The 26,582-nt window shown below is 39.1% G+C and overlaps 1 protein-coding gene across 2 annotated transcripts in view; it reads right to left on the reverse strand.

Annotated features, from left to right (window-relative positions):
* The window catches only part of WDR7 (WD repeat domain 7), a 123,876-nt gene that overhangs the window by 92,480 nt on the left and 4,814 nt on the right, over window positions 1–26,582 (reverse strand). For both annotated transcript variants that reach the window (XM_074570935.1, XM_074570934.1), the window contains exons 2-14: window positions 19,852–20,023; window positions 18,595–18,701; window positions 15,868–15,946; window positions 15,159–15,333; window positions 13,208–13,284; window positions 9,957–10,076; window positions 9,614–9,759; window positions 8,449–8,551; window positions 7,289–7,430; window positions 6,504–6,752; window positions 4,999–5,219; window positions 4,080–4,275; window positions 2,733–2,947 (exon numbers count right to left, since the gene is read on the reverse strand). In XM_074570935.1, the coding sequence (XP_074427036.1) occupies window positions 2,733–2,947; window positions 4,080–4,275; window positions 4,999–5,219; window positions 6,504–6,752; window positions 7,289–7,430; window positions 8,449–8,551; window positions 9,614–9,759; window positions 9,957–10,076; window positions 13,208–13,284; window positions 15,159–15,333; window positions 15,868–15,946; window positions 18,595–18,701; window positions 19,852–20,010 (1,989 nt within the window). In that variant the 5' untranslated portion in view covers window positions 20,011–20,023. The remainder of the gene's footprint in view (window positions 1–2,732; window positions 2,948–4,079; window positions 4,276–4,998; window positions 5,220–6,503; window positions 6,753–7,288; window positions 7,431–8,448; window positions 8,552–9,613; window positions 9,760–9,956; window positions 10,077–13,207; window positions 13,285–15,158; window positions 15,334–15,867; window positions 15,947–18,594; window positions 18,702–19,851; window positions 20,024–26,582) is intronic.

A 26,582-nucleotide genomic window follows, 5' to 3' on the forward strand; every position in this document is an offset into this window, starting at 1 on the left:
GCTATTAATCATCACTGATGGCTGGTACAGAACACATTTTGCTGTGCTATGTATAGTGACGGGTTTTGTCAGTGTTGTGTTGATGGTTGGACTTGATGATCTGAAAGGTCTTTCCAACCTAGGCAATTTATGGTTCTATGCAATATCTTTATTAGATGTGAGGAACCTGCACGTAAAACACGTACACGTGCGACACTGATACTCAGGTATGCGCACAGCCATACTGGATGCAGCAGGACACGCGTAAGTTTGTAGAGACAGGCTGTTCTAAGGAACAATCCCTTGAAGTGACATTCCCTTTCCAAAGGGAATCCAGCCAGGAAAGCGCAGCCGGTGCTGGTCCCCGCGCAGGGCTCTGCTGCTCTCTGCCGGCCATGGCCCGGGAATCGGTGGAACACCACCTGTTCCTGCCGGAGCTCGGGAACACTGCTGAATGGCACCCGCACACGAAACAACTGTAGGACCCGGCCGCTCCAACAGGCCTTCATTAGGAAACCAGTGACGATGAGTGGGAGGGGACTGGACTCGCCAGTGAGAGCACACACGAGCAGGGTGGTCACAGCATTGCCAAGGGTGGCCGCCCTCCAAGCCACCCCTGCCCCAAGCACCGTCACTGCAGCGAGTTGCCCAAGGCACGTAAAGCCTCTTACGCACTTCTCTAACACACGACTCCAGGGGCATTTTTCCCAGTTTCCTTCAAGAGAAGTTTGCACTTCTGTCCATTAATCTTTAACAGCAAGATAAAAATGTAAGTCAGGGGTCATAGTCTTCCTGTGACAAAGTTCATAAACCCCTCACAAAGTCAGGACTTTTCTCTGTATCTGGCCAAACCAAAGCCCAAGAGAAAGCTCTTTCTTCAGGCTCTCCTCTGGCAATCTGCACTGACCCACTATGGAGCCCACCAGCCAAACCACCATCAACAGTTAAGCCAACTTCTAAAATTTACCGTTTGCTTTTTTGTTCCATCTCTACAATGTGATACTGTGAGACACCTGTTACTTTTCAAAACAGTCGTTCCAAATCCATCAGACTGAGTAATAATTAGACACGTTAAAATTCACAGGATATTTAGAACAAATTCTTGTACCGTCTGTCCTCCATACTAGGGTTCCTTCAAATGTCTTCACTGTACTAGCTTTTCTTGGGATACATGCTACATTGTACTCTATTTGCTCTTCAGAATAATAAAATTAATGCTGAAATGTAAAAATTATTCTTTATACAATTTGAAATCCAAGTTATTTCTTATTGTGAGATGATCAGTTTGGAAAAAGAACTCATTACTAGTTGTTAAAAAAGGAACTTGCCCACATCTCAAAATATTTAAGGTGCTTCCAGCTTGTGCAATAACAACAGGATGGAGAAAAATCATCCTCCGACTCCAGAGACTAACGTGCAGACTCACAGTCCTGCTATTGCTCTAACTCCCGAACAACTCTTATCGTTAGGATATTATCAGAAAGGTTTGCTTACCAGAGATCCTGGTAAGAAGCCTGTTGCTGTACTCGGTAACATCCATATAAATTGTAAAGTTTTGTATCTAAATGAACACACATAAACACGCCGTGGATCACGCGCACTCTCTATACACAGACACACAGCGCTCAGAACAGTTAGTGAATGGTTTTAACAAGTTACTACAGACAGTTCCATTTGAATTCATCACTTAAATCCTAAAATATAATTTAAAAACTCCTTAAACATTAAGCATTGAAATATTTGGGAATCAACCAAGCCCATCAATATCTTCTAGCATTAAACACTTAATATCTTTCTCAAACAGCAATTAATTTTCAGCGTTTAGGTTCCTTTGGCTCCATTTATATCTATTTGCGCATATATTTCAGTAATACTTTTCCTGAACTGTCACGCAGCAACAATTACCAAAATAAAATAAAATCAAGCTCTAGCTCCACCTTTAGCAAGATGTACAGGAACGTATAAAGCATATTCAATATGTGTGGAAGAGGGGAAAAAACAGATCAATGCTGATTCTATTCCTCAAAGTTCACACACAACGAGAAGGGTGAGACTTGCTTCTGATGGATATGGATCACAGCCTGGTTCCTTGTCTACCCATCAATACTACAAATTAACCGAATGTATACAATTCAGCAAATATTTCAGATTCTATGAAAAGCTGCTAAATCCAGATTTTAAATAAACTCAACCTCGAAAAAACCCAAGTAGAATGCACGCTAGTGTGGGAGGTGGCATCGCGAACAGTAACATGAACTGGGGAACAGCATCCAGAGATATGTGGTTGGCTGATATTAAAAATATATTACTACCCATCTAGAAAAAGATAAGTTTATTTGGTGCATAGCCTCAGTTCTTACTGAACCTAGAGAAAAAGACAGCGAAAGCAGTACAGAGTTTTAGACAGTGAAGAGGAAGTTTAAAAGCATTAGACTCCAGTAAGAAAACTACTACTACTGAGAACACAAAATAGAGAAAACCGAAGTGAAATGTAACTCCAGATAACACCACCTGCATTGGAAACTGCACAATGATGTTGAAGAAGGCTGAAACTTTTTGTTCAAGGAAAGGAAATTCCTAGGACTGACCCAAGGCCAGGTAAAACTAGATTAGGTCTTTCCATTAAAATTTCAGAGAGCATTGGACAAGACCCTTTCAGTTGGAATGATAAGGGTTTCCCATATCTTATTAAATTATTTATGGAAATAAATGTTTCAAGTACTGCATTAAAACCAGAGTGCAACACCACTTACCTTGTCGGAGGCTTCGGAAGCGAGCAGGTTAGTGGCCAGAGTCTGTAGTTTCTGGTGCGCCACGTTCTTCAGAGCAGCCAGGCTGCGCCGAGTCATGGCCTGCTTCAGGTTGACGGCAGGATGGCTGAGGGCGTCCACCGCCGCTGGGACGGCCTCGTCACACGCATTCAGGATTTCCACTGCCGTTATGCCCATCACACACCTGTCCAGCGCACCTGCAAATGTTTTGGAAAGCATGAATTTAAGCAGAAACAGTTCAGGATGTCCAAAATATCAGTACAACAACGGGCGAAAATAATTCACACCACAGGACACAATGCATAGAAGCTCCCCTTGTGTTAACAGTTATTTTTAGACCTAATATTCCTAAAGGGACTGGATTTTCCTAAATATCCATGAAATTGAAGTGCGTAAGGAAAAAAAACACGTTAACAAAATCAAGAGAAATTAAAAAACCCCACAGTATGATTCTGTGCTGACCAGAGAGCGATGACTGCAGCTGCTCCACGTTTTTAGTGGAAGGCTGCTTTCAATCATTTTGAATTCCCTCTCCCACCCAACCACCTGCATGGATTAAGTTTTCCATGCTGGATCTCAGGTTCCTCTTTGCCTCCTAGAGCTTCAATAAAAAACAATTCACTTCCAATTTTCACAATAAGCTGAAAATAATATTCAGGCATTACTGCAGGTTTGTGGGTTTTTTTTGTTCTTACGGGAGTTAAGGAGTCGAAAGGTAATTACATACTGCATATATTTTGATGCATTTTTTTCCTCACTTTCTCCCTTTCAGATATCACAAGATTTTCTACAACAAAGCTGTTTTTATTTTATGCCTTGCTGCCCCTTCTGTTCAGGCTCATTTTTAGTTTATTCTAACTAAGCATTAGTTCCTTTTTTTAAAAAAACCACACCAAACAGCAAAACAAACAATATAAAAACCGAGACAAACACTTTCTCCATTCTGCAGATGAGGAAACTATTGTGGATTCAGGGTGCTGTGCTTTTACACCAAGCTTTCAAGGAAATTGCTGAGGAAGCATGGACAGGGATCAACTGAAAAGACACTACCTGTGCAGCCAACATTGTAACTGGTGTCTCTAAAGGTAACTGGGAGAACACAGCCACAGCAAGCCATACTTCTCCAAAACTAAATGGGTTATTCCAAATGCCAAACTATGTATTTAACAAAAGCTTACATAATCTACAAATTTGGGGAATATGTGGAGTGCTAAATATCAATGTGCAAAAAAATGTTACCTGTTCTCTCAGATGCAACTGACACAGAACTATAGCCAAACATATATATAAAAAAAATTGTTTAATCAACATCTTTGAACTTAACCTTACCGGTATCCATTTGCCAGACGTACACAGAGCCATCTGAACATCCTACCACCAGATAGTCATCGGAAGGCCTCCATTTTATGACTTGGATAGGGAAAAGGTGACGGGATGCCAGCATGATGCATTTTTTCTCCCGCAGGCTCAGAAGACCTACTGAGTGATCACTGGCAACAGAGCAAATGCAGTGCTGGACTCTTGCCTAATAAAAGAAAAAAAAAAAAGAAAATAAATCTTAATCGTAATGCGGACAGTTTGCATCTCCTCTTCAGTGGACCAAGCACAGTGATCAACAACTATTTTATAACCAAAAACCAGGCACATAAGTCTACGGCTAAACTCACTGAGCTCACTAGAAACAGAATCTCACTCGCAGAAATTCTCTTGCATCCAATCTCTCGCACATCACAAAGAGCAAACAGGTATTAGAACCTGTTTTGTTGAGCCAAAAAGAGAAACCACGGTTTTCAAGTAAATCAACATCATTTTGTTCATTAAATTCTACCTACTCATCCAAGTTGCAAAATACGAAATTGCCTTTAAAACCTAGGGGCTACCTGCTGGGGAACGCTTGCCTATCACATTTGCAAACGCCTTCAGGGGAAAGACTGCTTCCACGCCATGGAAATCCTCTCCCACTGTCAGTGCTCTATACCAGAAAACGCCAAGCATTATCCTTAGCTAGCTAGGTTTTCATATCCAGGTTTTCCACTACTTTTAATCCTTTACGTAGCTAAAACATGATGCTAACAAACCCAAGATTAATAGGAAAATTAAACTCTTTAAGTGTCTGCAAAAATTATACGTTGAGTCAGTAATAAATCTTCAGTATTTCACGCTACATTCACATTCTGAGGGATCTGAGGAGCCGTACCATTTATGAAAAATGCGAGACAGGTTATCAGACGTATTATGTAAAACTTACACTACAGTTTTCTGGTGGAACTAGAAGCTGTGTAATTTCTCCACCATGTACACAGAAGATATGTTTCATCTCTCCAGAAAATATATCCCATATGATGACTGAGAAATCCACACCACCTGAGATCAAATACCTTTGATCATAACGAGAAGAAACCTGATGAGGATACAGTAAACATGTAATTTTGTTTCGATGGCCTCGGAGAGTCCGGTGAGGTGGCCAACCTGAGAAATTGGATAAGAGAAGAAACGGAAGGGGAAAAGAGGGAGAGAAACACAATTCAATAGAACAGTTAACAATCCAAAACACTATTTTTGATTAAAAAAAATAAGTAAATACAGACATACTGTAATTTTTGACAGAAGTTCTTACAGAATTAGTCCTCTCTTTTTTTTAAATGTTCATTATTTTTTTTTACTGGACATGGACTGAATACTTCCTTTTGTCTTGCTGTACAAGCTCACTTTAAAGTAATTTAGCTGTCTTAAAACAGCTTGCTCCCGCAAAAAAAAAAAAAAAATCCAGAAAAAAAGTTAAAAAGGCCACAAAGATGTGAAAAAATAAATTCCCTTCCCCATCAAACATTAATTTATCCAAGGTTATAACCAAAAGGACCAGCACCAGGAAAACCGCATAATCTCACTTCGCACTGGCCACAACAGTGGCATTCCAGTCTGCGGTGTTATGCGTTTGGTGCTTGCACAGAATAGGTTAATGACATCAAATTTAAATAGGAAAATAATTTTTGTGAAACACACAGCAAGAACGGTGAGCCTTCTGTTCACCGAGATCAAATACACTGGTTAAATCATTCTCATTCTAACCTTTTAACTATTGCAATAGATGCTTAGAAAAACTGTCTTTTTAGACAGCAAATTTGACAAAATGGGCCAAATAAATTCAATACCAGAATCAAGTATTCTGTGCAATATCTGCATGACATAGGTGAACTTCTTCCTCTTTGTGATTATGCTTTCTAGCAAGCACAGCAAGCCTTACGTAGAATACACACAGGCACTTCTGTATTTTTATGAGGATACAAATCATCAATGCTTATTTGTGGAATAATGTAGCAATTTTGAGGCAATCCAACTTCATGTTAAGAAAAAAAATAATTTTTTTATAAAGTAAATCAGTTATATAAAGGAAACAGTGCAACCAACAGCCTTGTATGTAACTGACAAGCTCATAGGTATATTTACAGAAAAATATTTATATGTGTCTCATTTATCAGCATTTGTAAGAATCAAATCCCAAATATTTGTTCTGAAACTACGATCACAAAAGCATTAAAATAACATTATCTAGAACCAAAATATACAACAGCAGGCCAAGGTATAACACTCAACTAACTACAGAATACAGAGAGGAGTTCTCTGTTACACGATATATACGTGTAAAATGATTTAATGCTCACTTTGCGAAACTATTTCTTCCTCAAGCATATCTCGGATGCAACAGGCGCACGCTGTAATCCAGCCGTGCTTTTCCAAAGCTTATTTGCATACCTCTCCTGAGCATGTGCTCTCCCTGCAGCAGCTGAACTATAGCCGTTTGTGTTGCTGGCACAATAACGATGCTTCCATCCTCACGCCCACAAACCAGCCGCCCGTGTGCTGGGATATACACGCTGGCCGTAACTTTAAGTGGTTCATTGATGTTTGGGATTAGGCTTAGCTGGTCTATAATCCCAGCAGGGCGAGGAGTAAGTTTATCAAAAGCTTCCTGGAGGGATATTGAAGTTGTTGTTTGTAGTCCTGTTCAAAAAGAAAAAAGGAAGGGGTGAGGCAGGAGGAGGATTTAAATAAAAAAAATTAAAAAAAAAATTAAGAACAGAAATTAGGAATGCTTTTCTGAGAAGATCTCAAAATTTAAATATGCCATGTTACAACACTTTGAACAAAGTAAAAGGTACATACTGGAGACTAATTTACTGACCATGGAAAACATATGTGAGAACTGGAAGAGTACATGATTTAAACTACAAGTTACACAGGCTGAGGGCAATGACCATAGCTAATATTTGAAAAAACAAACAAGAAAAACAACAAAAAATCCCCAAACAGTTAAATCTTAATACCTGAAAAATATTAATAGTAAATTAAGATTTTGATCATATATGAAAAAAATTAAGTTACTATAACTCTTACAGGAAGCTAACAAAAAAAGCCAACCCAGCTTCATGGATTTGTAGGAAAAGCAGCAGTGCTTTATACCCAGCCCCAAACCACTCTTTTTTTGTTATGAGATGCCCATTAAAAGACTTGGCAACAAGACTGTCAGTTAGGTATACCTTTGGCGCTATCCTGTTGTTCAAGAGTATCAGGCACACTCCAAATACACAGTCTCCCTGAAGAGTCTCCTTGGATTAACAGCTTATAGGAAAACTCCCGATGTCCATAGAAGAAGCGAGTAACTGGCGGACATATTAGTAGCTGTTAAAAAGATAAATTAACAACTTCAGAACGCATGCAAACCACGTAGTAACCTCAAAATTTGCTTTCCCCACATAATCCGCTGTGCCTTTTAAAAGCAGGACAAAAACTAGCTACTTTATCTTTCTTGCAGGAGAAAGAAGAAATATAACAATATGAATGAGAAGAAGTTGTGGTTTAGTTACAAAACAAGTCACAGGCTTAGGGGAGAGGAAAAAAAGTTATATAAATATAATTAGAACCAACCCAAATATATTTAGAATATTTTATATGTGTGTACGCGCATTCTAAAATTGTCAACATCCTAACTACAATGGTGAGCTGAAGATACGTTAACTCAGTAAGGAACATGGTCCGCAACAGAAGCAAAGAAGTTTTGATATTGGTTGACAACATAAAGAAAATAATAATCAAATATGTAAATGCTTCGGTGTCCAAATCTGGCAACAATTCAAATGGTTAAGATAAAAAAAGGATTCCTACAGTAGTCTTGTAATAAGAGCATTTGTAGATCAGACAGTTACTTATACCTAGTAGCATAGGTGTAAGTACTAGATATATCGTACAGCAGGCTTAGATACATTTATTTATAGCAGGTGCAGTTCACAGTGCAATATGAAGTGAAGTATAGCTCAAAGAGGACTTTGGCCTACAAAATTGGATTTTCTGTACTGTGCAAGGATTTAAGCTTTCAGACACTAAGAGCTGGTACTCAGTTATTGCCTAATCATCATGCACATCACAACTTAACTTCTAATTCTCCAGGCCCTGATGAATGATAAACCGTTGGTATATAGGAACTGAAGATTCACTTGACCAGAGACTAACCTCTGCATTTATTTGAAAACCAACAAGAACCAAACCAAACTGCAGGCAATTTGCCTCTGTCTACTTTCTTCAGGAAAAGAAGAAATCCTAAAGGTCTACTTGAAAGAGGAAAAACTGGTCATGATGTACGCATGTTTCAACTCTCTAAAAAAAGAAATGCAGTCCATAAAAGAAACACCAAAGATTTTACCTGTTTATCTGCTCTGTCCAACGCACTGTACAGTAAAGGTGGAATTAAATTTTCTACTGCTTTCCCCACATCTCTGCGAAATGAATCACTAGCTGGTAGACAGCTGCGTTTAAGAACAAATAGAAAGGAAAGAAAAAAATCGTTATATTAGTAGAGAGTGATTGCTACATCACTAGCTAACTAAATAATACTATGCAAAAACAACCCCCAAGCCTTTGAACATTACATTTTTCAATTGTTACACAGCATATAGCAGATCATTACTCTAATTTTAATGTACAGGGTATGCTTCGTCAATTAACAGCTGCTCCAAAGTGTGTCCAGCTCAGTTCCTCTACACACTTGGAACTGAAGGAAAAAAGAATGAAGGGAGCCTGGTTTCAGGGTGCTTTGGACTTCAACACATCTGGCCTCAGACTCAGGGCCAAACACAACAAACCCAAGGATTCCTCCAACAGATCACCAGAGAGCTCTCTCCCACCCTTACGCTCTGCTCACATCAGGGGCTGAGAAAGGAGTCCCCGCCTGATTTACGCGAGAATATTCAAGGATGTTCAAGATAAAACTATCTCTGCCCAGAACAGAGAGATGTGTGCAGCTCATGAACACGTCAGAAGAAATGAGAAAAAAGTTTTTATTTTACTTTTGTCACTCTACATTTATTTAACCTCTTTGATACTTAATTTTAAATTAATTTTCACATTTACATGCACAAACTCAGCTGTTCATGTCTTCCCTTAACAGATTGAGAGAGTACTCTGTTACAATAATACAGTCATCGTTTACGTTCTGCTCCATAGAGCAAAATCTTATTTCTTCCTTATAGAGACCTGGTTAAGGAAATATTGAAATTTTATTTTATTTTAATTCATGACATTTGTTCAACAGCAAAACACACCTCTTCCCATCACACAGCTCCATTAGGAAGTGAAAAAGAGTTAGTGTAATATCAGAAAATAGTGAAGCAATCTTGGTTGTGGCAACCTGAATTACTGAGCATTGCTCCCACGTGATACATTTAGGTGATACACGCTTTAAAATATGCTCATGAAATACTAGTTTCTGCAACATCCATATGATTTTGTAACAAAATAAAAGCCAAAGATACTCAAGATTTCTTAAAAGTTGCTTGTGTTTTTATCTCAAAACGTTCACTGTTGACTACCTGGCTGGTAATTTATATATGAAACTTTGTCCATCTTCTGTCCATACAATCACTTTATCAGCCGATACAAAGTCGCCCCCAGTCCAGGTCTGATCGTTTTCACTAGGGACTGAACATAAGAGGGAATAATCTCCAGCATCGAACACCTGAAAAGAAACAGAAAAGTCCGTTGTCATTAACCAATTACAGATTAAGATGCCCAGACAGCAGCTAATTTCAGTTTCAATATAGCCACATGAAAAGGACTTAGAGCATCTTGATTTAAATGTCTTACTGGCAATTTAATAAAAATCAGCTTCTAGAGTAAAAGACAGGCAGGTGTTGTTCAGCTAGCTTGCCTTACCCTCCAGTACTTGGAACACACTACCAACAGCGACCGCTGGGTAAACGCACAGAAAGAAATGCTTTGACAGTTCTGGCAATAAATAGGTTTTGACTCCTCTTCAAATACCGGTGTTGTATCCTGAAAAAAACCAAACAAAGCCAACGTTAACTGCATTTTATTTAAAACTATAAATCTGAAATTAAATAGAGCCACATTACCTTTTTTGAAGATGTTATTACAGAAGGTATTTCTTGATGGTTTTAAATTTGCTCAAGTCATGAGGTTGTCAGTATTTCTGTAAATTTTAACTGAAATACCCACTTCTGTTTTATTTTGATATTCCTATGCGTATATTGTATCTTGAATACCAACTTTCCTGTGGTAAAGAGCCAAGCCTGCAGACTGTCACAAGTACAAGAGTAGCAAATGTGCAGAAAAGCAGAACTGAAGAAGTGATAGGTAAGAAATTGGCTGTAGAGACAGACAAAACTAACCCCAAGAGGAGGTTATCACTTTTCTTTAGACAGCATATGGATATAGCCATAATCAGGCACAAGTACTGACCAGCACACCAGTGGAGCTGAACTGCTGAACACACGAGCCCGTTCCCTTCCTCGTGTCCACTGGCATGATCACGTCTCAAAGGTTTCGGCTGGAGACTGCCCTTGGCCAGAGGGTTATCGTTCAGTCCGTGCTAACCATGTTCTTCTGAGATTCAACTTAGTACTGTCAAATAGCACGGGATCTTGACCATTCGACCAAACACCCTCTGCTGAGTCTGAATCTCAGACTGGTCTATCACATCAGTGCTGTACTTTGATTAATGTGGGCCCCACCTCGAAGCAAAACCTTCTCTTCTGGTTGTACTGAGGGTGGTCACTGCTACCCTGTCCAGATCCAGAACACACAGCTCCCAAGCTAATCCTCACTTTGACTGACCATCCATCTTCACTCTGACTCGGGATACCTTCGAGAAAGGAGGGACAGCCATGCCATTCATCATCTGAGAAGTTTGGCTTACAGTTATAAAAACCTGGAGAAGGCTGCAGATACCCTGCTGTGGGTATAAACATGAGACTCACAGAAAGACGTGGCTGCAATGCCACTCACTTGAACTGATTTCACAGGGCTCTTCACTTTCATAAAAACACACCTTATTTATCGAGACAGGGCAGAGAAAAGTCAGGATAGCCACACAATTAAGGCAGAAGCGGGGGCTCAGATGTCCTAGATCACAAATCCTTTCTCTGTTACAGATCTCTGTGCAAAACAGTATTTTACTGAAATATTATCTCCTCATCTTCAAGATGGGCAGTTAGCATTCTGTCCTACACAGAAACCATCGAGTGCTCAGACAGCGCGACAGCAACCAGCATCTGAAACTGAGAGTCCCTACACAGAATCACATACAGATGGAAATCAGAAGATACCCAGCTGATTTTTCTTCTTGTTCAAATTGAACTTAGGGACATGACAGAGACCACGTGATGGAAACGTGACTATGCTATTTCATAAGATGCCAGATGGCCAACTTTAAAGGAAAAGCCAAACACTTGTAGCGGTTCTCATTCTATTATTTCTCATAAGAAGATCTGCAAGAGCACGTGCTATCCTCTTTTGTCACTTAAGTCTAACAAATTCCCCAGCTGCACAGATTAGCGGTGCCTATTTAGTATCATCACTGTCAATGAATTAGTGCATCCAGACAGTCAGTGAAACTAAGCAGATTCAGCTCACATTTCATTCTCTCAAGGTTTCCCATATCCCAAACAGACTAGACTGTGATAAGCTCCCGTTTAGTTATGTCTTTGTGTTCCTTACTTTCGTAACAGCCAATACTCCTCACTGCTCCCAGCTGCCTTAAGCATAACTGTTAAATGTGATGTTAGCTAAAACACCACTCCCTGCCTGACAAGGGCTTTCCAGAAAATGCTTTGAGAGCAAACGTGCTCTCATCAAATTGGAAACTATGAAATAAAAAAAAGTGAATACCACCTCTGTCCACTAACAGGGTCAAAAGCTAGGAATCCATTATATTGGTCTTCCAAGCTACTGCAAACTGTGTTGCCTTTGCATTATAAATATTGTGGAAATAAAGAAGTTCATAAAAATAGTTCATTTATATATCATAAGGTAGTTTTTCCACGGTTGCTAAACATCTATAGTAAGGTATATCTTTTACAAGATGTTTCTGTGAATAGGTAATTTGCCAGAAGTCTATGAGATGTGTGGCAAACCTCCTTTAAGGCTTTTATTCATTAGTACACAGGAAGGCAGGAACTGCCAAATAACAGAGAGCTGTAGATAATCCCTAGTGATGAATATTCCTAAAACTATTCCCTGCTCAGCAAACCCTTCAGGCATCCCCACGTCACACTTCTTATCTTTCTCAAATAAAATACTACATTTATTATTAAATGTAATACTAAACATTTAATACTAAATTTAATAATATTAGTAATACAGTATGATATAATAAAACTATAATGAAAAATGTTAAAAAACTACATACAGGTATCTTTAGGAGCATAAGAAATGCAGCTGGAGAACTTAGTCTTAAAAAAAAAAAAAGAAGTATTGTGATAAAGTAATTTCTGTAATTCCACCATTGTATTAAAAGACACACAATTCCTACGCAGTACAGGGCAAGCTTTAACTCTGAATTATTTCTTCAACCTGTACTATACAGAGTAAACACATAATTGTTAGCATCATCTCTTTCAACTAATGAGTACTTGTACTGCAAGCTCTTGCATATAAAAGTTTTGCCTGCACTGAATAAAGTTACGGATGCAGTGCAGCATCCACATCACTTTGGAAGGTTAAACATTACTGTAGCAGTCTTTGTTACTAAATTCCCTTTGGAACTCAGAACTCCTGTGAAATGTAGTACAAGACGACCTAACTAAAGAAAAGGACTATTTAAGAGGGAAAAATTAAAAGAAAAATGTTTGTATATTATCAAGAATATTTATTAGCATTAGTCATTATGTGGTACAAATAAAAAAAATAGACTTGTAGGTATTGGGAGATTATCCTACTCTTAATTTTGAAATAAGTTCTCTTGAGTCAAACATGAGAAAGATAAGGAGTTCTGCTGGTAACTTGAAGAATCAGTGAAGAAAAATCAAGGAAGCTGATTTTCAAATGGCAAAGAGGGAAAAAAAAAGGTAATATCATTAGGTAGCTGAGAGAACAGGAAACAGCATTAATAAAGTTCTCCCTTCATCACAACAGGAAATATCATTAATTCAGAAGCCTTTGTTTACCTGCATGCGACTAACTTCAGAGGTTATTATCCATACTTTCAGGATGCCAGTCACCGAAACTGCTACAACAGTATCCTCTGGGGAAAAACAAACATTAGGCTGATAAGTACAAGGACATCTTCATTTTGTTGCACACTTGTACATATCCGAGTACAAAAATATATTTAGAGTACCTCAACATTAAAGTTTATCAAAACACTCCTGAAGTGTTTGCTTCAAAAATCGAATGCTTACTTGCAAAGTGGAATTCCAGAAACACATATGCACATACACAGATTCCACGGGTTTGTGTTCAGTCTCATTCTCCTCTCTCTTAATTAATACTACGGCTCAAATTAAATGGGGGGAAGGGAAGCCACAGTTGTTTCTAGTATTGGTATCGGGCACTGCGGGCTGTCCCATCGCACTCCCTAAAGGCAAGGGGATTTCTCGCCCATGCCGAGCTGTGTGCCTGCTGCAGCCTATAAGGACATGGAGGTTTCATGGGAAGCACGCTCTAGCCGTGCACCTGCCCAAGCATCTCTTGGCTGCAGTTTCCCAAAGGCCACCTCTGCAAAGCTACTCCATTAGAGTCATTACCTTCACAAAAACCAAAGTATATCAAGTGCTAGTCAAACTTTCTAGACATTCCTGTTTCTACCAGAGAAGTCTGGTGTAAGATCAAAATCCAAGGGGACCAAAATCCTTCTAGATTACAACATAAAAACAATTATGAAAGAAAGAAATAAAATTAAATGCAATATCAAGAAACAGTACCAGAGTTCACTTACAATTGTTCCAGCAACTTAAGATGTTGTGGGGATAGCAATTGAGCTTTCCCACTCCAGGACTGTGGGGGCACTCAGTTTACAACTGCTGTCAGCCTTAACTCAAGACAAAAGTCTCTTCTTTTGTCAGGATCTTCTTCCTTAGCATTCCCCAAACCTCTTAGGAATTACAGTCTCCACAAGCGGAAAACCTGAATGAGACACCTCTCCTCCTCAGCTGCCAAAATTTGAAGCCTCACAAATTAACACAAACTAGCAGAGCAACGCCGATCTGTGGACAGGTATCACCTCAAACCATGTCAACTAATCCACCTCCAAACAGGAGCACACTCACACATCTCCCCCTAAACTGTCATCACCTTTAGAAGTTCCTCCCTCTATACTCTTCGGGTTTTTTAACCCTATTGTGTACTTCTATCAGCACATTCCTTAAACACATTTCCTACAATAATAGCTTTGAAAATGTTATGACAGCCCTTTTTGTAAAGCTGCTAATCACAAGAAATACTCATGGTACGTATGTATCTTGTCAAAAACTACAACATACAGCTTGCCAAGCGATCACGGTGCATACTACACATCCCGTTGGTAATGCAGATGACAGCCTTAGCATTTACAGTGCCTGCACCCCTTCCTCCCATCTTGTGCCAGATTCCAGGCTCTTGCTCTCAGAGTGCTCTCCAGAACTCTTTCTCAATTCTCAAAGAGAAAATAAGTTATCACCCTAGCGGAATGTGCTTTTATTCAAAATAAAAACACAATCACTCGTCCTGTAGGAAGGTTCCTTGTGCTTCAGGTTTCAGCACGTGGACACACTGAAGATGACAGAACCAAATTCTTTTACTAGGTGAGCCTGGATCCTGCCGAGCGCACACACAGAGCCATTTGGCTAGATTTTATGTTCTGTTCAGGAGACAGCAGCTACATTTTAGTCAGAGCCAGAACTCCCATTTAATAGAACAGCAACAGAGACAATACTGCATAGATATTAACCTTGCCTCTTTTTCCAGGTACTAGAAACAACTATATATGCTTTGCTTTTCAGAAGGGTTAGTGCTTGCTGGGTGTTGCCCAAGATCACAAGAAGCAACATTCTAGTTCCTCCCCAGGTTCTTGAAAAAGTTGAAAATACTGTTTCTCTTACAGGGAGGCAAAGCCATAACAACAACAACAACGAGAATTACCTTGTGTTCTATTGGATCGAATGATAGTCATGGAGCTGATCCAGTCAGGAGATATCTTTGATAATAAAGAATAAAGAACTTCAAGGCTGGTGGCATCCACAACAAGAATTTCTGGATAGTGTCCATGGCATAATAATCTCCCTTCACGCTGAGTCCCAACTGTAAACTGATAGAACTAAACGGATATTAACAAAATAAAGAAGGTTATACTCTGTGTGAGACATTAATTACTTCATTTTTCAACAAAACCGTAATTTCATAAGTATAGCCCTACGCCTTGTGTTTAAAAATCTCTACTCTGCACTGCTGAGGAGAGCTTTTTGCAGAGGTCCCCCCTGTCCTGTTACCTTCCCGAGGCAACCCTTACCCTGCACACCCAGCTCCTACAGCTGACAGAGCCTGCCTCAGCCTTCCCTGCCAAGATCATCCTCACGCTCCCACCTCCCCGGCAGGACTCCTCCAAAAACGTTCTCCTTTCCTCCTTTCTTTCCAGCCTCATTATTTTTTTTTTTTTTTCCCAATGCCAAAGCACAGCACATATTTCCAGCTCTAGGGCATTTGATGACACCGCATTAACTACGAGATATTTCAGTATGCGTATAGTGTCATTATTAAACTTAAAAAGAAACAAACCAGCCTTGCTTTGATAACCGATCTGTAGTTATCTGCAATACGAACGGGAGCTCCAAAGCATACACAAAGTACTAACCTGTATACCAGTATGTGTGCAGGCTAGTTTAGTAAACTCTATGCATCTCCCATCATTCACGTCCCACAGGCACATCTCCCTAAAATATAAAAGGCAGATTAAAACTACATGAAAAATATTTCAATCTTCCAAAGGCTTAAAAATCATTTACATTGGCAGAAACAACAATTTGAACCATTTGTTAGTGACTGTATGAATTGTATTTAGACAAAGGAAACTCAAAATCAACTTGAATTTCTCGTCCTTCTGTCTGAATCTACACCACCTCTTCCCTACAAAGATAAGGGGAAAGAAGTGAAATGCCAAGGTTCATCATAAACGATCAATATTAAGTAAATGTAAGTATATAACAGAATTTCTCACTTCTCTCACAAATGTTTCAAGTCATTATATACTACTGCTGCACGCCCTAAGTCGCCCAAAGACTAGCTTGCCTTCTCCATGTTTGCGAGGAAGAAAACAGCGTTACAGCAGACAGAACCGTATCAGACAGCGGGGAACCCTGCGGGTTTTTCTGAGGCTGTTGAGAGGCAGAAGCATCACCTGGGACTTGTCAGCACTTCTAAGACCAAACTGAAAGCGCTCAACAAGTTACAAATAGTACCAGTAGTGATATTTTTCTGATTTGCCTTATGAGCAGAGATTACAGCTACCTCTATGACTCCATTCCCATTAGCAGCCATTCCCTCTATTTACAGTACATAAAAAAAATTACTTTTAAAATTTTATATTAAAATTTCACCTGAACAGAATCTGTCAGCTGCTTCCCACCTTTTTTCCCCTCTCTACATCAGATATATAATTTCACAATGAAAAGATACTGTGGTTCTAACGCCAAAGGAAAAGATTACTTAGTACTGAAATCAGTACAAGGTGAAGATTCTAAATTCTGACACATTCTACTCTCAACTTCCATATTAAAAGGTTATTCAGTCATATAGTTCCCTGTCTTTTTCAGATAAAAAAAACTTCTTTGTTTTACTTGGATACTGCCTTTATATAGGCAGAGGTTAAGGAATTTCTTCCTCAATGAGAGTTGGTCAAATCGGCCTCAGCCTGGAGGTCCACCTTTTGGTAAACAGCCTTTTAAAAACAAAGCAAATAACCAAGCAAAACAAAAAACCCACCCCAACTCAGAAACTTCTTTTTCCTTTTATAAGCTTGTTTTGCATACCAGAAAAATCTGTCATTCAATAGTAAGTTCTGTAGATGAATGAAAAAGCAACCCTCAAGAACAGTCTGATGCTCCGGGAAGAAATACCTTTGCAAATACTTTCAGGTCAAATATTTTGCCTGACGAGAGACAACCGAGTTGGAAAAGCTAACTTTGAAAAGGCAAAGTGGAAAGTCATACTGTAAAAACAAATTACACGTGCATACCACATCAAATCTCAGAATGTTCAGTCTCCACTAGTTTAAGGGGGAATATCATAATGTGTAATTACAACTTCTTTCCAAAGTTACTTTTATTCCAGAATAACAGTCTCCACAGAGAGAGAGAGTCCATTTTAAACCCATCCACACCTCAGCACGCAGAGAGATGGTAGAAATCAGCAGTGTTATGAGCTGGCTTGCTCAAGGCAACCCAACTTGCTCAGTGCAAGTCCGTGGAGGAAGACCCCTCATTGATAACTGCAGTGCTGGTATCTCTGCTTAGAAACTCAAAAGCTATCCTAGACTCTTGCTAACAACAGTAGTTTCTCCAACTCCCTGAACCAAAACTAGGCTCGTGTTTTGGGGAAAAAAAGCTCCTGCCTTCCAGAATGACTCTAGGAGAAGAACAAGACCATAGCACATTTCCTAGAAACTGCTTGGTGGTAACAAGAACATTTGTTATGAACGACAAAACTAGCTGGCCCCAAAGTTTTGACCTATATGTATCAAATTCTGTATCTTTTCAATAAATTGGCCCAAAATCTAGGCTAAAATGTGAGTGTACAAACCATATTTTATTTAAAAGTTACAGAGTATGACTTTTTTTTTTTCCCTTTAAATTACCTGACTGCAATCCCCATTAATGTCAATTTCATGAGAAATCCTTCCATCTCTTTAAACAGTTACTCTGATTAGTAATTAAAACCTCTTAAAAAATAAAATGGATTTGCTGATGTATCTTTTCTTCAGGACAAAAAAAAAATAAAATCAAACACTGCAACAGAAATATAGATAAAGTGTGTGACAGGTTTCCAAGTTTTAAAACATGTATTAGGCATTGTTTCCTGCCAAAAAGCTACATTACAACTCAAGCTTGCTTCCAGTCAAGAAACAGATAAGCAGAGAAAAAGGAGCAAAATATGGATCCACTGTCAACTGAAGTGACAAACTCGCGCAAGCGAAAAGATGACAGAAAGCACAGAAGTGCCTTGACTGAAGGAGACAATGTCACACATCTCATTGCCTATCCAAACATAAATCACATATTTATGCTCCACATACTGCTTTACACACAACCGTGCGGCGCCCTGCCGCTGACTCCAAAGGTCCAACGAGCATCAGAGGAAGCCCTGCAGGGGCTCAGGCACCTCCCCGATGCTCCTGGCGGGCCATGGATCCAAAATTCACACCGCACTCGGTATCTACAGTGGAGAAGCCCCATCATTTGGAATATTTATAGACATTAGATTAGGTAAAAAAAATACTGGGTGCGTAAACAACCTGATCTCTCCTCTACCCTCAATTTCCATTATTTAACAGAACTGCATATTAATAAATCCTCAGGAAACTCACCCGCTTTCTGATGCACTCACTATATACTGCTTTTCACTGGAAGCAGAGGCCTTTGATAAACAAGTAATTGAGGCTGTATGACCAAACAACAGAGCTCTGGGATTAATCTAGAATCAGGGAAATAAAACGTGAAGTAAAAAATAACATAGGCACTATTAGTTAACCAGAACATACATATTCCAGATTTCCATTTTATGTATTATATCAATATATATGTGTTAATATATATACAGACACATACACATTTAATTAGCATAGCAGCAGATACATAATCTTGAGTTTGCACAGGATGCTGCTATAGTACATGGGGGAAAAAAAAGGGCTTCTACCTCATACTGTAATGCAAATTTGTGAAAAAATGCATTTTGCACCAAACTCATGCTATCAATAATTTTAAATCATGGGCTGAATTTGGCCCAACTTGAACAAAAAAAAATAATTGTTTAATACTGCAACAATATTTCACCCCCAAATCAAGTACAGTTCACAACCTGATATATTCATAAATAAGTATATATAAAGCCCATGCTTAGATTAAAGAAAAAGAGAGTTAACTGCCCTCTATTTATCCTTTCTAGGAAAAACTAGTCACTTTTTCCTCTTTGCTGTTAAATATATCAGACATGAAAAAAATTTATGGGGGTAACTCACAGACAGTGAGATTTTTAGGTATTCAGTATAAACTATCCTGAAGCATGCTGCGATTTTTGCAAGAAATGATTGTTTTGCTATTCCATTCCAAGATTTTAAAGCCCTTTGTACCACGGCAAACTACAAGACTATATTCAAAATAGGGCAGCCACTGGCATACAACAATTAATGATCAACCTTCATCTCTGCTACTAGTTTTTTTTCTTTTCCTATTCAATTTTCATGGAAAAAAAACAGTTGAGTAAAATAATAACCTTAAAAAGTTCTCTAAGTACAGTCCTCTGATCACTGGAATCTGTTGTCGCAAAACAATATCGAGCAGATAAACCTGAAAGTACCAACTAGTTTAGAGCAGCTCCAGAAAAGAGGAGGTAATTACTTCAAAAAATTACTGCAGAAGCAGCAACAAAGTTTGAAAGCAAAACCATCTTTCTCTAAGTGGCTGTCCAGGCCTCATGAGAGGGAGGAAGAAAGGACAAGTGAACAAGGCGTAGGAAGAACTGAAGACCAGAGTGGATACTATATTGAAGAATAAAATCACACTGGCAGCTACAATACGCACTTTAAACACAAAGAAAATTAAGATCATACAGACTTTAGTCTTACCTCCAAATCCAAAGAAAGGTCCCAGAGACATATCTGTCCGTCGTGGCATCCCGTGACGATCATCGAGGCATCCTCCATGAGCAGCAGGGTGGATATGCAGTGCGTGGGGGCTTTCCGGCCCCACAGGACAATGGGCAGAACAAGGCTGTTGCCTGCCATTTTGCTTTCACGCCTGTCAATTTAATCAAGATAATAAATATTACGTCTCAGCACATATGCCATTCCTGCACTTAGCACGTTCTCATCCTCACAAAAACTTAAAATACTAATTTGAAGTGACTTCGTATACATTTTATGCAAAAACCCCATAGTCCCTATATATGCCATTCTTCAAATAAAATACAGCGTACAATCATCTCTCATCAGGGAATGTGTTATTTTCATATATGGATTAAATAACATTCTTTAACAGTCACTTGAAAAACACAGCGAACTGTGGTAGTATTACAATGTCACAATTTTGATTTCTTACACGTTTTGCAAAAGACACTTTTCAAAGTGGTCTTTCCCTACACGTATAGATACTTTTACCAAGTAGCATTTCCCTATGCACACAGGTACTTTTGCCGAAATCATTCCTTTCACAATAATTTTGCAGTAACAAATGCTTTATGTCCCAGGGCTGTGGCAGCTATTACATGCCCGATAGTAGAGTTCATCCCCATTTGCAAGTGCAACAACCTTCAGTCAAAAATAGGCTCTGGAGTTTTCTACAGATGACTATGCACTTTTCAAAAATACTGTTCTGTTAGAACAGTGTTACTTTGACACAGCTTTTTCAAATGGATATTCATGTTGGAATATGGAGTATCCTGCATTAGGTGAAATTAGACATAGAAATCATTTTCAAGGTTAACGATGTTCCTTAATTCATACTCTTACTCTCATACTTCATTCTCACACACACAGCTAAAGAGGCTAACTAAACAAACAAAAGCAAATTAGAAACAGCCTAATTAAAAAATACATGTTAGTTTTGGACCTTTCAGCTTCTGCTTTCTAAGCCTGAGTGCTAAATGTTTTCAAAGCAACACCTCTCTAATGTTGGTGGCTCAAGATTTACTTCTACAGCAGGCAGAGCCACCTGCAAGCAAGAGCTGCTTATGTGGGATGATGGAAAAGGAATTGGAATATGCAACATCTAAAGATGTGGTTCGAGGGGAAAAAAAAAATCCTTACTAGCATTATCAATACTATTTAGAACTAAAGAAAACTGGGAAAGGAATAAATACAGCAATCACCATGATTTGCCACATGAACTAGATTCTGGCCACTGTCCAACAAGAAATAGATGCAACATTATCTTTATAGCAACGTTTAGTATCTTATAAATATTGACACAAATAATATGGCAAAATTTTTATCTGTCACAAAGCCAAAGTTTTCTTGTGAACTGGGAAATAAAGAACAACAAACGTGTTTCCATCTTAACTTCAGAGAGAAAGAAAACAGCATAGAAACTGACGCTGTCGGAATAAAAAACAGTTAGGGGGATTAGCACAAGATTTAAACACCAAAACACACCACTGTGTGTGTTAGCAACATTCTGAGTTTGCCAACCACTTAAGCGTTTTTACGATGTAGGATCCTTGAATCTGAGTTTGCTTACACTGAGCTTGGCGATGTATTGTCTGTTCTCTCAGAAAGTTGTTTCTTGGAGCATCCTGTAATTAACGACTGGGCAAAATGTTTGTGCTAAGTAAATAAAAGAAATCCTCCTTATGTACAATCTTGTAGAAGTTTCTGTTCTGAACTTACCACGGCTCAAACCAGAGCAGAATTTCTGATTTAGAGGAGTATAAACACACCAGACATAGGCAGGATTCACTCACGAAATATTAAAAAAAATAAATGCATATTTTCCTGTCTTTCTATAGATATATACATGTTCTTCTAGCTTGAGTGATCCAGCAATGTTTGCATCTGTTCACAGATATGTAAACCTATTTTACAGCATTTCAAAAGGGGGAAAAAATTATTAATTATGACAAAATAAATAAATAAATAAAGGTCAGGCTGAATCTAAGCCAGGCTCGCTACAACTGCCCTTCCCCGCTGCGATAAGCACAGTCCCCCCGTGTCCCCGCCAGACCTCAGCGGTGGTTGTAAGGAGCTAACTGGGAGAGGAGCAGACTCCTGCTGAGCCACTGCCCAGCCATTGACAAACCCCGCACAAACCAGTCCCCCTGCCCTTCTTCTCCAAGGGAGCCCAAGCAACAGCTTCACACTGCCGTGGGAATTCCACTCAATAATCTGCAGCTCCACTGAAAACCATCGCGCAAGCCTTAGCGTCTCCCCTTCGATACAAACTCAGAGTCGATATAAGCAGAGGCAACTCCTGAAATCTTGCTTGCACCAGCCACAAACCTCACCTTTTGATCTTATATGACCCAGTGGGGACTCCCACACCGAAACAAGTGCTTTCTGCATCCCAAATACTGATGTCTATTTCAAAACACTGTTCTTTACTATACTTCCAACCTACATGGCTCTATGGAGTTCAACATCAATTAACGTCATCTCTCATCTACATAAAAATTACAATGCAATTTCTTCAAGAAGAAGAATTTTGATTTTGATAAATGCTGCTTATACTCCTAGAGCAAACAACCTCAGCAGCCAGAGCAATCGAACATGATAATGTACATGGAAAAATGGGGGAAGGGAAGCCAGCAAGAGCAGACTAATGTATAGCTAAGCATTACAGGCTGTCAAACAGCTTCCAGGGCCAGCTGGACCTACCAAGCCTCAAACTGCTAAAAAGTAAGAGATGCATTATTTTTTTTTTCTCTACAAAATCCATACCAGTAAAACAGTAATACCACTTATATGAAGTGCCATTTTATGCCAACTCATTTCTTGCATCCAACTGGACTATCTTTATTAACAACTATTTATTTTATTAAGTGTTATTATTTAATGAACAAGTACAAATAAAGACCAACAATCCAACATTTAATCTACTGCACCGTACTACAAGCTACCATGGAATCAGTAGTTGTAAAACATGCCTGTAAATGTAGCGTTAATTGTTATGCAATGGTAGATCAATTGTTCTGTCTGGGTGATCACAATACAGAACTGTAAAATTAGAAAAATTTAAAGAATACAGTGACCTTACTAAAGAGCTATGACTCTAAGAGTATTTGATTTATAGTGAAATAGTAATAAAAAATATAGTGAAAACCATAAATAAAGTGTCTAGATGTAAAACAACAACAAAAAAAAAACAACAAAACAAGCAAAAATACCCATTTCACTCTTTCACCACCCACTTTTTGTAGTGAAATAAAATGAAAGAGACACTGGGAAAGGTGGGGAGAGATGGAAATTTCTTTCCTTTATATATATTAAAGCACCTGAATAACAATCGAGGTACAATGCTCTTTACCAATTGTTCTTCCCTTGCCACCTGCAAAGTGCTCCCTTCAGCGGCTCCCCTGCTATGGGCTGGAAACGCAAAGCTGCCCAAGCCAAGCCTGAGAGATGCCCCATCTGCAGCCCCGCCAGGTACCGCACCCAGCGCTCCTCTGCCCCTGACCAGGGGACACACTGGTGGCGGCGAGCTCAAAAGGACCTGTTTCACCACACTTCCTCCAAGAGGCTATTTTCATGACTGTAAATGCTATTTGATCGTCAGTGCAATGTAGGAACTAAGTTTTAATGGCTAATAAAGCAATCCAGCAATGATTTCAGAGCTGAAAAATCTGATAAGCAACCTAAAAATCTCCTCTCGCTCCTTTCATTTCATATTGTTCACAGTGCAGGGACCAGGTCACAGTATTTACGTGGCACCCAATTGTTTCGGTGATGCAAATGGCTGCAATTTTGAATAAATATTCAAAAATTGTTCCTTGAAGTTTTACAGTCAGCTTAATGCTCTTCCACACAAACTACTTACAAAACTTTAAAATCAACAGCACTGTAAACATATACTTAAACTGAATTTTCAACATGAATGCAAAGTATATTACAATGTACAAAAGTACCAGCACATACAAGTAACCTAATGTATTTTATATTTCCATGCAGAAAAATGTGAAAGAAAGCACTGAAAACATTAACAGCAAAATACTTTCTAACAGCCTACAGATATTCACATTTCAAAACTTTCAAAACAGAATTCTTAGAATATTTCATGCCAACCCCTGGGAGAGAGAGCAAAAAGAAAAACTACCTCTTTCCTTCTAGTTTTTTATTATGGTACCGCAATGCCTTCATTAAAAACTTCATTTTCAGAAAGCACCACAAGCTCATTTTAACAGCTGAAGAATTCAGTCTACAAAGAACAACCCTTCTCTATCATTGGCGAACACCGAGTACATCCCCTGCAAAAACCAAAACTCACTTATTGTCTGTAAACAATCAATACTTTTTTTTACATCAATGATGACAAACTACAGCAGCAAATAAACACTGTACCATTGACAAATAGTCAAAAAGCATGCAGCGAATCATTACAAATGAAGTCCCACACTTTAGTTATTTATACCTCTCTAGAATAAACTATTTTGGCAGAAAAGGGAACTGGAACTTTGAACTGGGAAATGGAGATGTCAAACTGAGTAGAGTTCTTCCTGATTAATACCCCTCTGTCTTCATTAGGATTGTTAAGTTTTTCTCTTGTCACTTCCACAAGTGTCAGAATCACAGTTTCCTTCTCCAAAGATGCAATGAAAGAATAAGTTTGTGTTATTGCATGCCTGTAGGGGGTGAATATGCGTGTATATATGTATAAAAGCATACTTCTATTTATTTTGCTTCACTTTCAAATTACCTCTCTCAAAGAGACAATAAATAAATGATGCAGGGATGTGGGAAAAGACCTTCCTGAAAAGACCTGACAAAAGCAGAGGCTCTTTTTCATTCTCTGCCCCACAACAAAGGATCCTTCCTCTCCCTCATATTTGCTTTTCCTGAGGCGAGAGTCACAAGGTAGAACACGGCATCAGCATCCTTTTCAGTGCCTTAGGAAGTTACTTCCACTGTGTCTTTGGAGTCACAAAGCCTCTCCTCTTCAGCCCCTTTGCACAGCCCTGAGAGGTGCCGCTTCGTACCCCAAACCCAGGCAGTCTCCTGTCCCTCTAAATAAAGCTGGCTCTTGCACGCCAACACCTACAGCAGGTAACTGTTACTTATACCCATAAGCTGCCATCTCTCTGAGGAGGTCCCAGAATGGCCCAGAGTAGAGGGCATGTTTCACCAGACACGACGACTTGAAAAATATAAAATAAAGATGTGTTTCTTTTTTTCATTCAAACTAAAGTACCTATGCCCAGCTCCTCTCCTGCGAAGCTGCTCTCCGTCCCGCTGTGTGCCGTTCCACATGCAGGGCTTTCCGCAGTCAGCGGGAACTTCCCCCACCACCACAGCCTCCCAACCACACACAGCAGTCTCCTAACCATAGGGGACACTGGCTTGTCCTGTGGATTTTTATTTTCCCCAGGAAAACCAAGGCAAAAATAGCACTGAGTACCTCAGCCTTTTTCATGCTTTTGTTACTAGGTCCACTATATCATCAAAATATAATCCAATTAGAGTTATATACACATACATCTCAGTTATGTTCTTTGTATTTAAAGAGACAGCGATTCTTCAGATTAGTAGATGATCCAAAAAATTAAAAATAATACATTAATCTGGTAGAATAGTCAAGTGACTCTTTCAACGGCACTGCTTAAGGCTGGTATTTAGGCAAATTTCATAATCTAGGACGAATTCCTATTTCAGTAAAGCTATTGAACTGATTTCTTAAGTACAACGTATTAAATACTGACTCAAAAGACTAACCTAAACATCTTTATCATGCCACTGTCCTCTAAATGCTAACTAGCACTTTCAGGACTAGTAAACTATTCACAGCTAACTTACTGAACCAAACTACAATCAGAAAACATAATACTAATTTCAAATCAAAGTCTGATGATGAAGTCACAAGGCAGACGCACAGAAAATTTCAGAGTTAACAGTAGGTCGTTGTTCAGTGTAACGAGGGAATGACCAGGTAGGACAGCCACGGGTGTAAAGACAAAGGTCAGGCGCATGGTCAGAGAGCTTTATAACAATTGTTTCTATAACAGATTAAAGGTCAAGTCGTGTAATCTTTCTGGTCCTCTGCCTCATCTGGCCTACAAAATAAACCTAATATGCAGCAAGTAAGAATAACACCTGAACAAAGAGATTCTGTGCACAAACCGCAGCAGGATTCAAAGCCTTTATCATATGGGTTATTACCTGCTGCCACAACTCACACTTGGAAACTATTTCCAGTATTTTAGAAAACGATTAGCATTCCTGTACGTCTGGTTTTTGCATATGCTTTTATCTTTCCAAGTGACAGCAAGAGACAGGCAAAAGAATCCACAAGCCTTTCTCCACCTGTATACAAACTGTTCCTGAAACAGGAACATTTTATTTGCAGTTTCCTCAAGTTTTCCCACAACTTTCAGTTATGATAGGAAGCCTCGAGACCTCATTAAACCTTGTAAGCCTCAAATTATTCACCCTGCAACAGCATTCATAATAAGAATTTTTACAGCCAGAAAAAGCACCCAAACAAAATCAATTTATGGTAGGAAGCCCAGCAGCTAGTGAGAGTGACTTTTCCCCTCGTGTTGCCCTGGGACAATAAAACCAGTTTCCTTTCATGCCTGTCACTAGCAAGTGGATATAACCCTCTAGCTGGTGGCATTTCTGTGCCCTGTGTGCAGGGAAAGGGAAGCAGTTGTGGC

The sequence above is a fragment of the Larus michahellis genome, chromosome Z (genome assembly GCF_964199755.1).
Source record: "Larus michahellis chromosome Z, bLarMic1.1, whole genome shotgun sequence".
Taxonomy (NCBI): Eukaryota; Metazoa; Chordata; class Aves; order Charadriiformes; family Laridae; genus Larus; species Larus michahellis.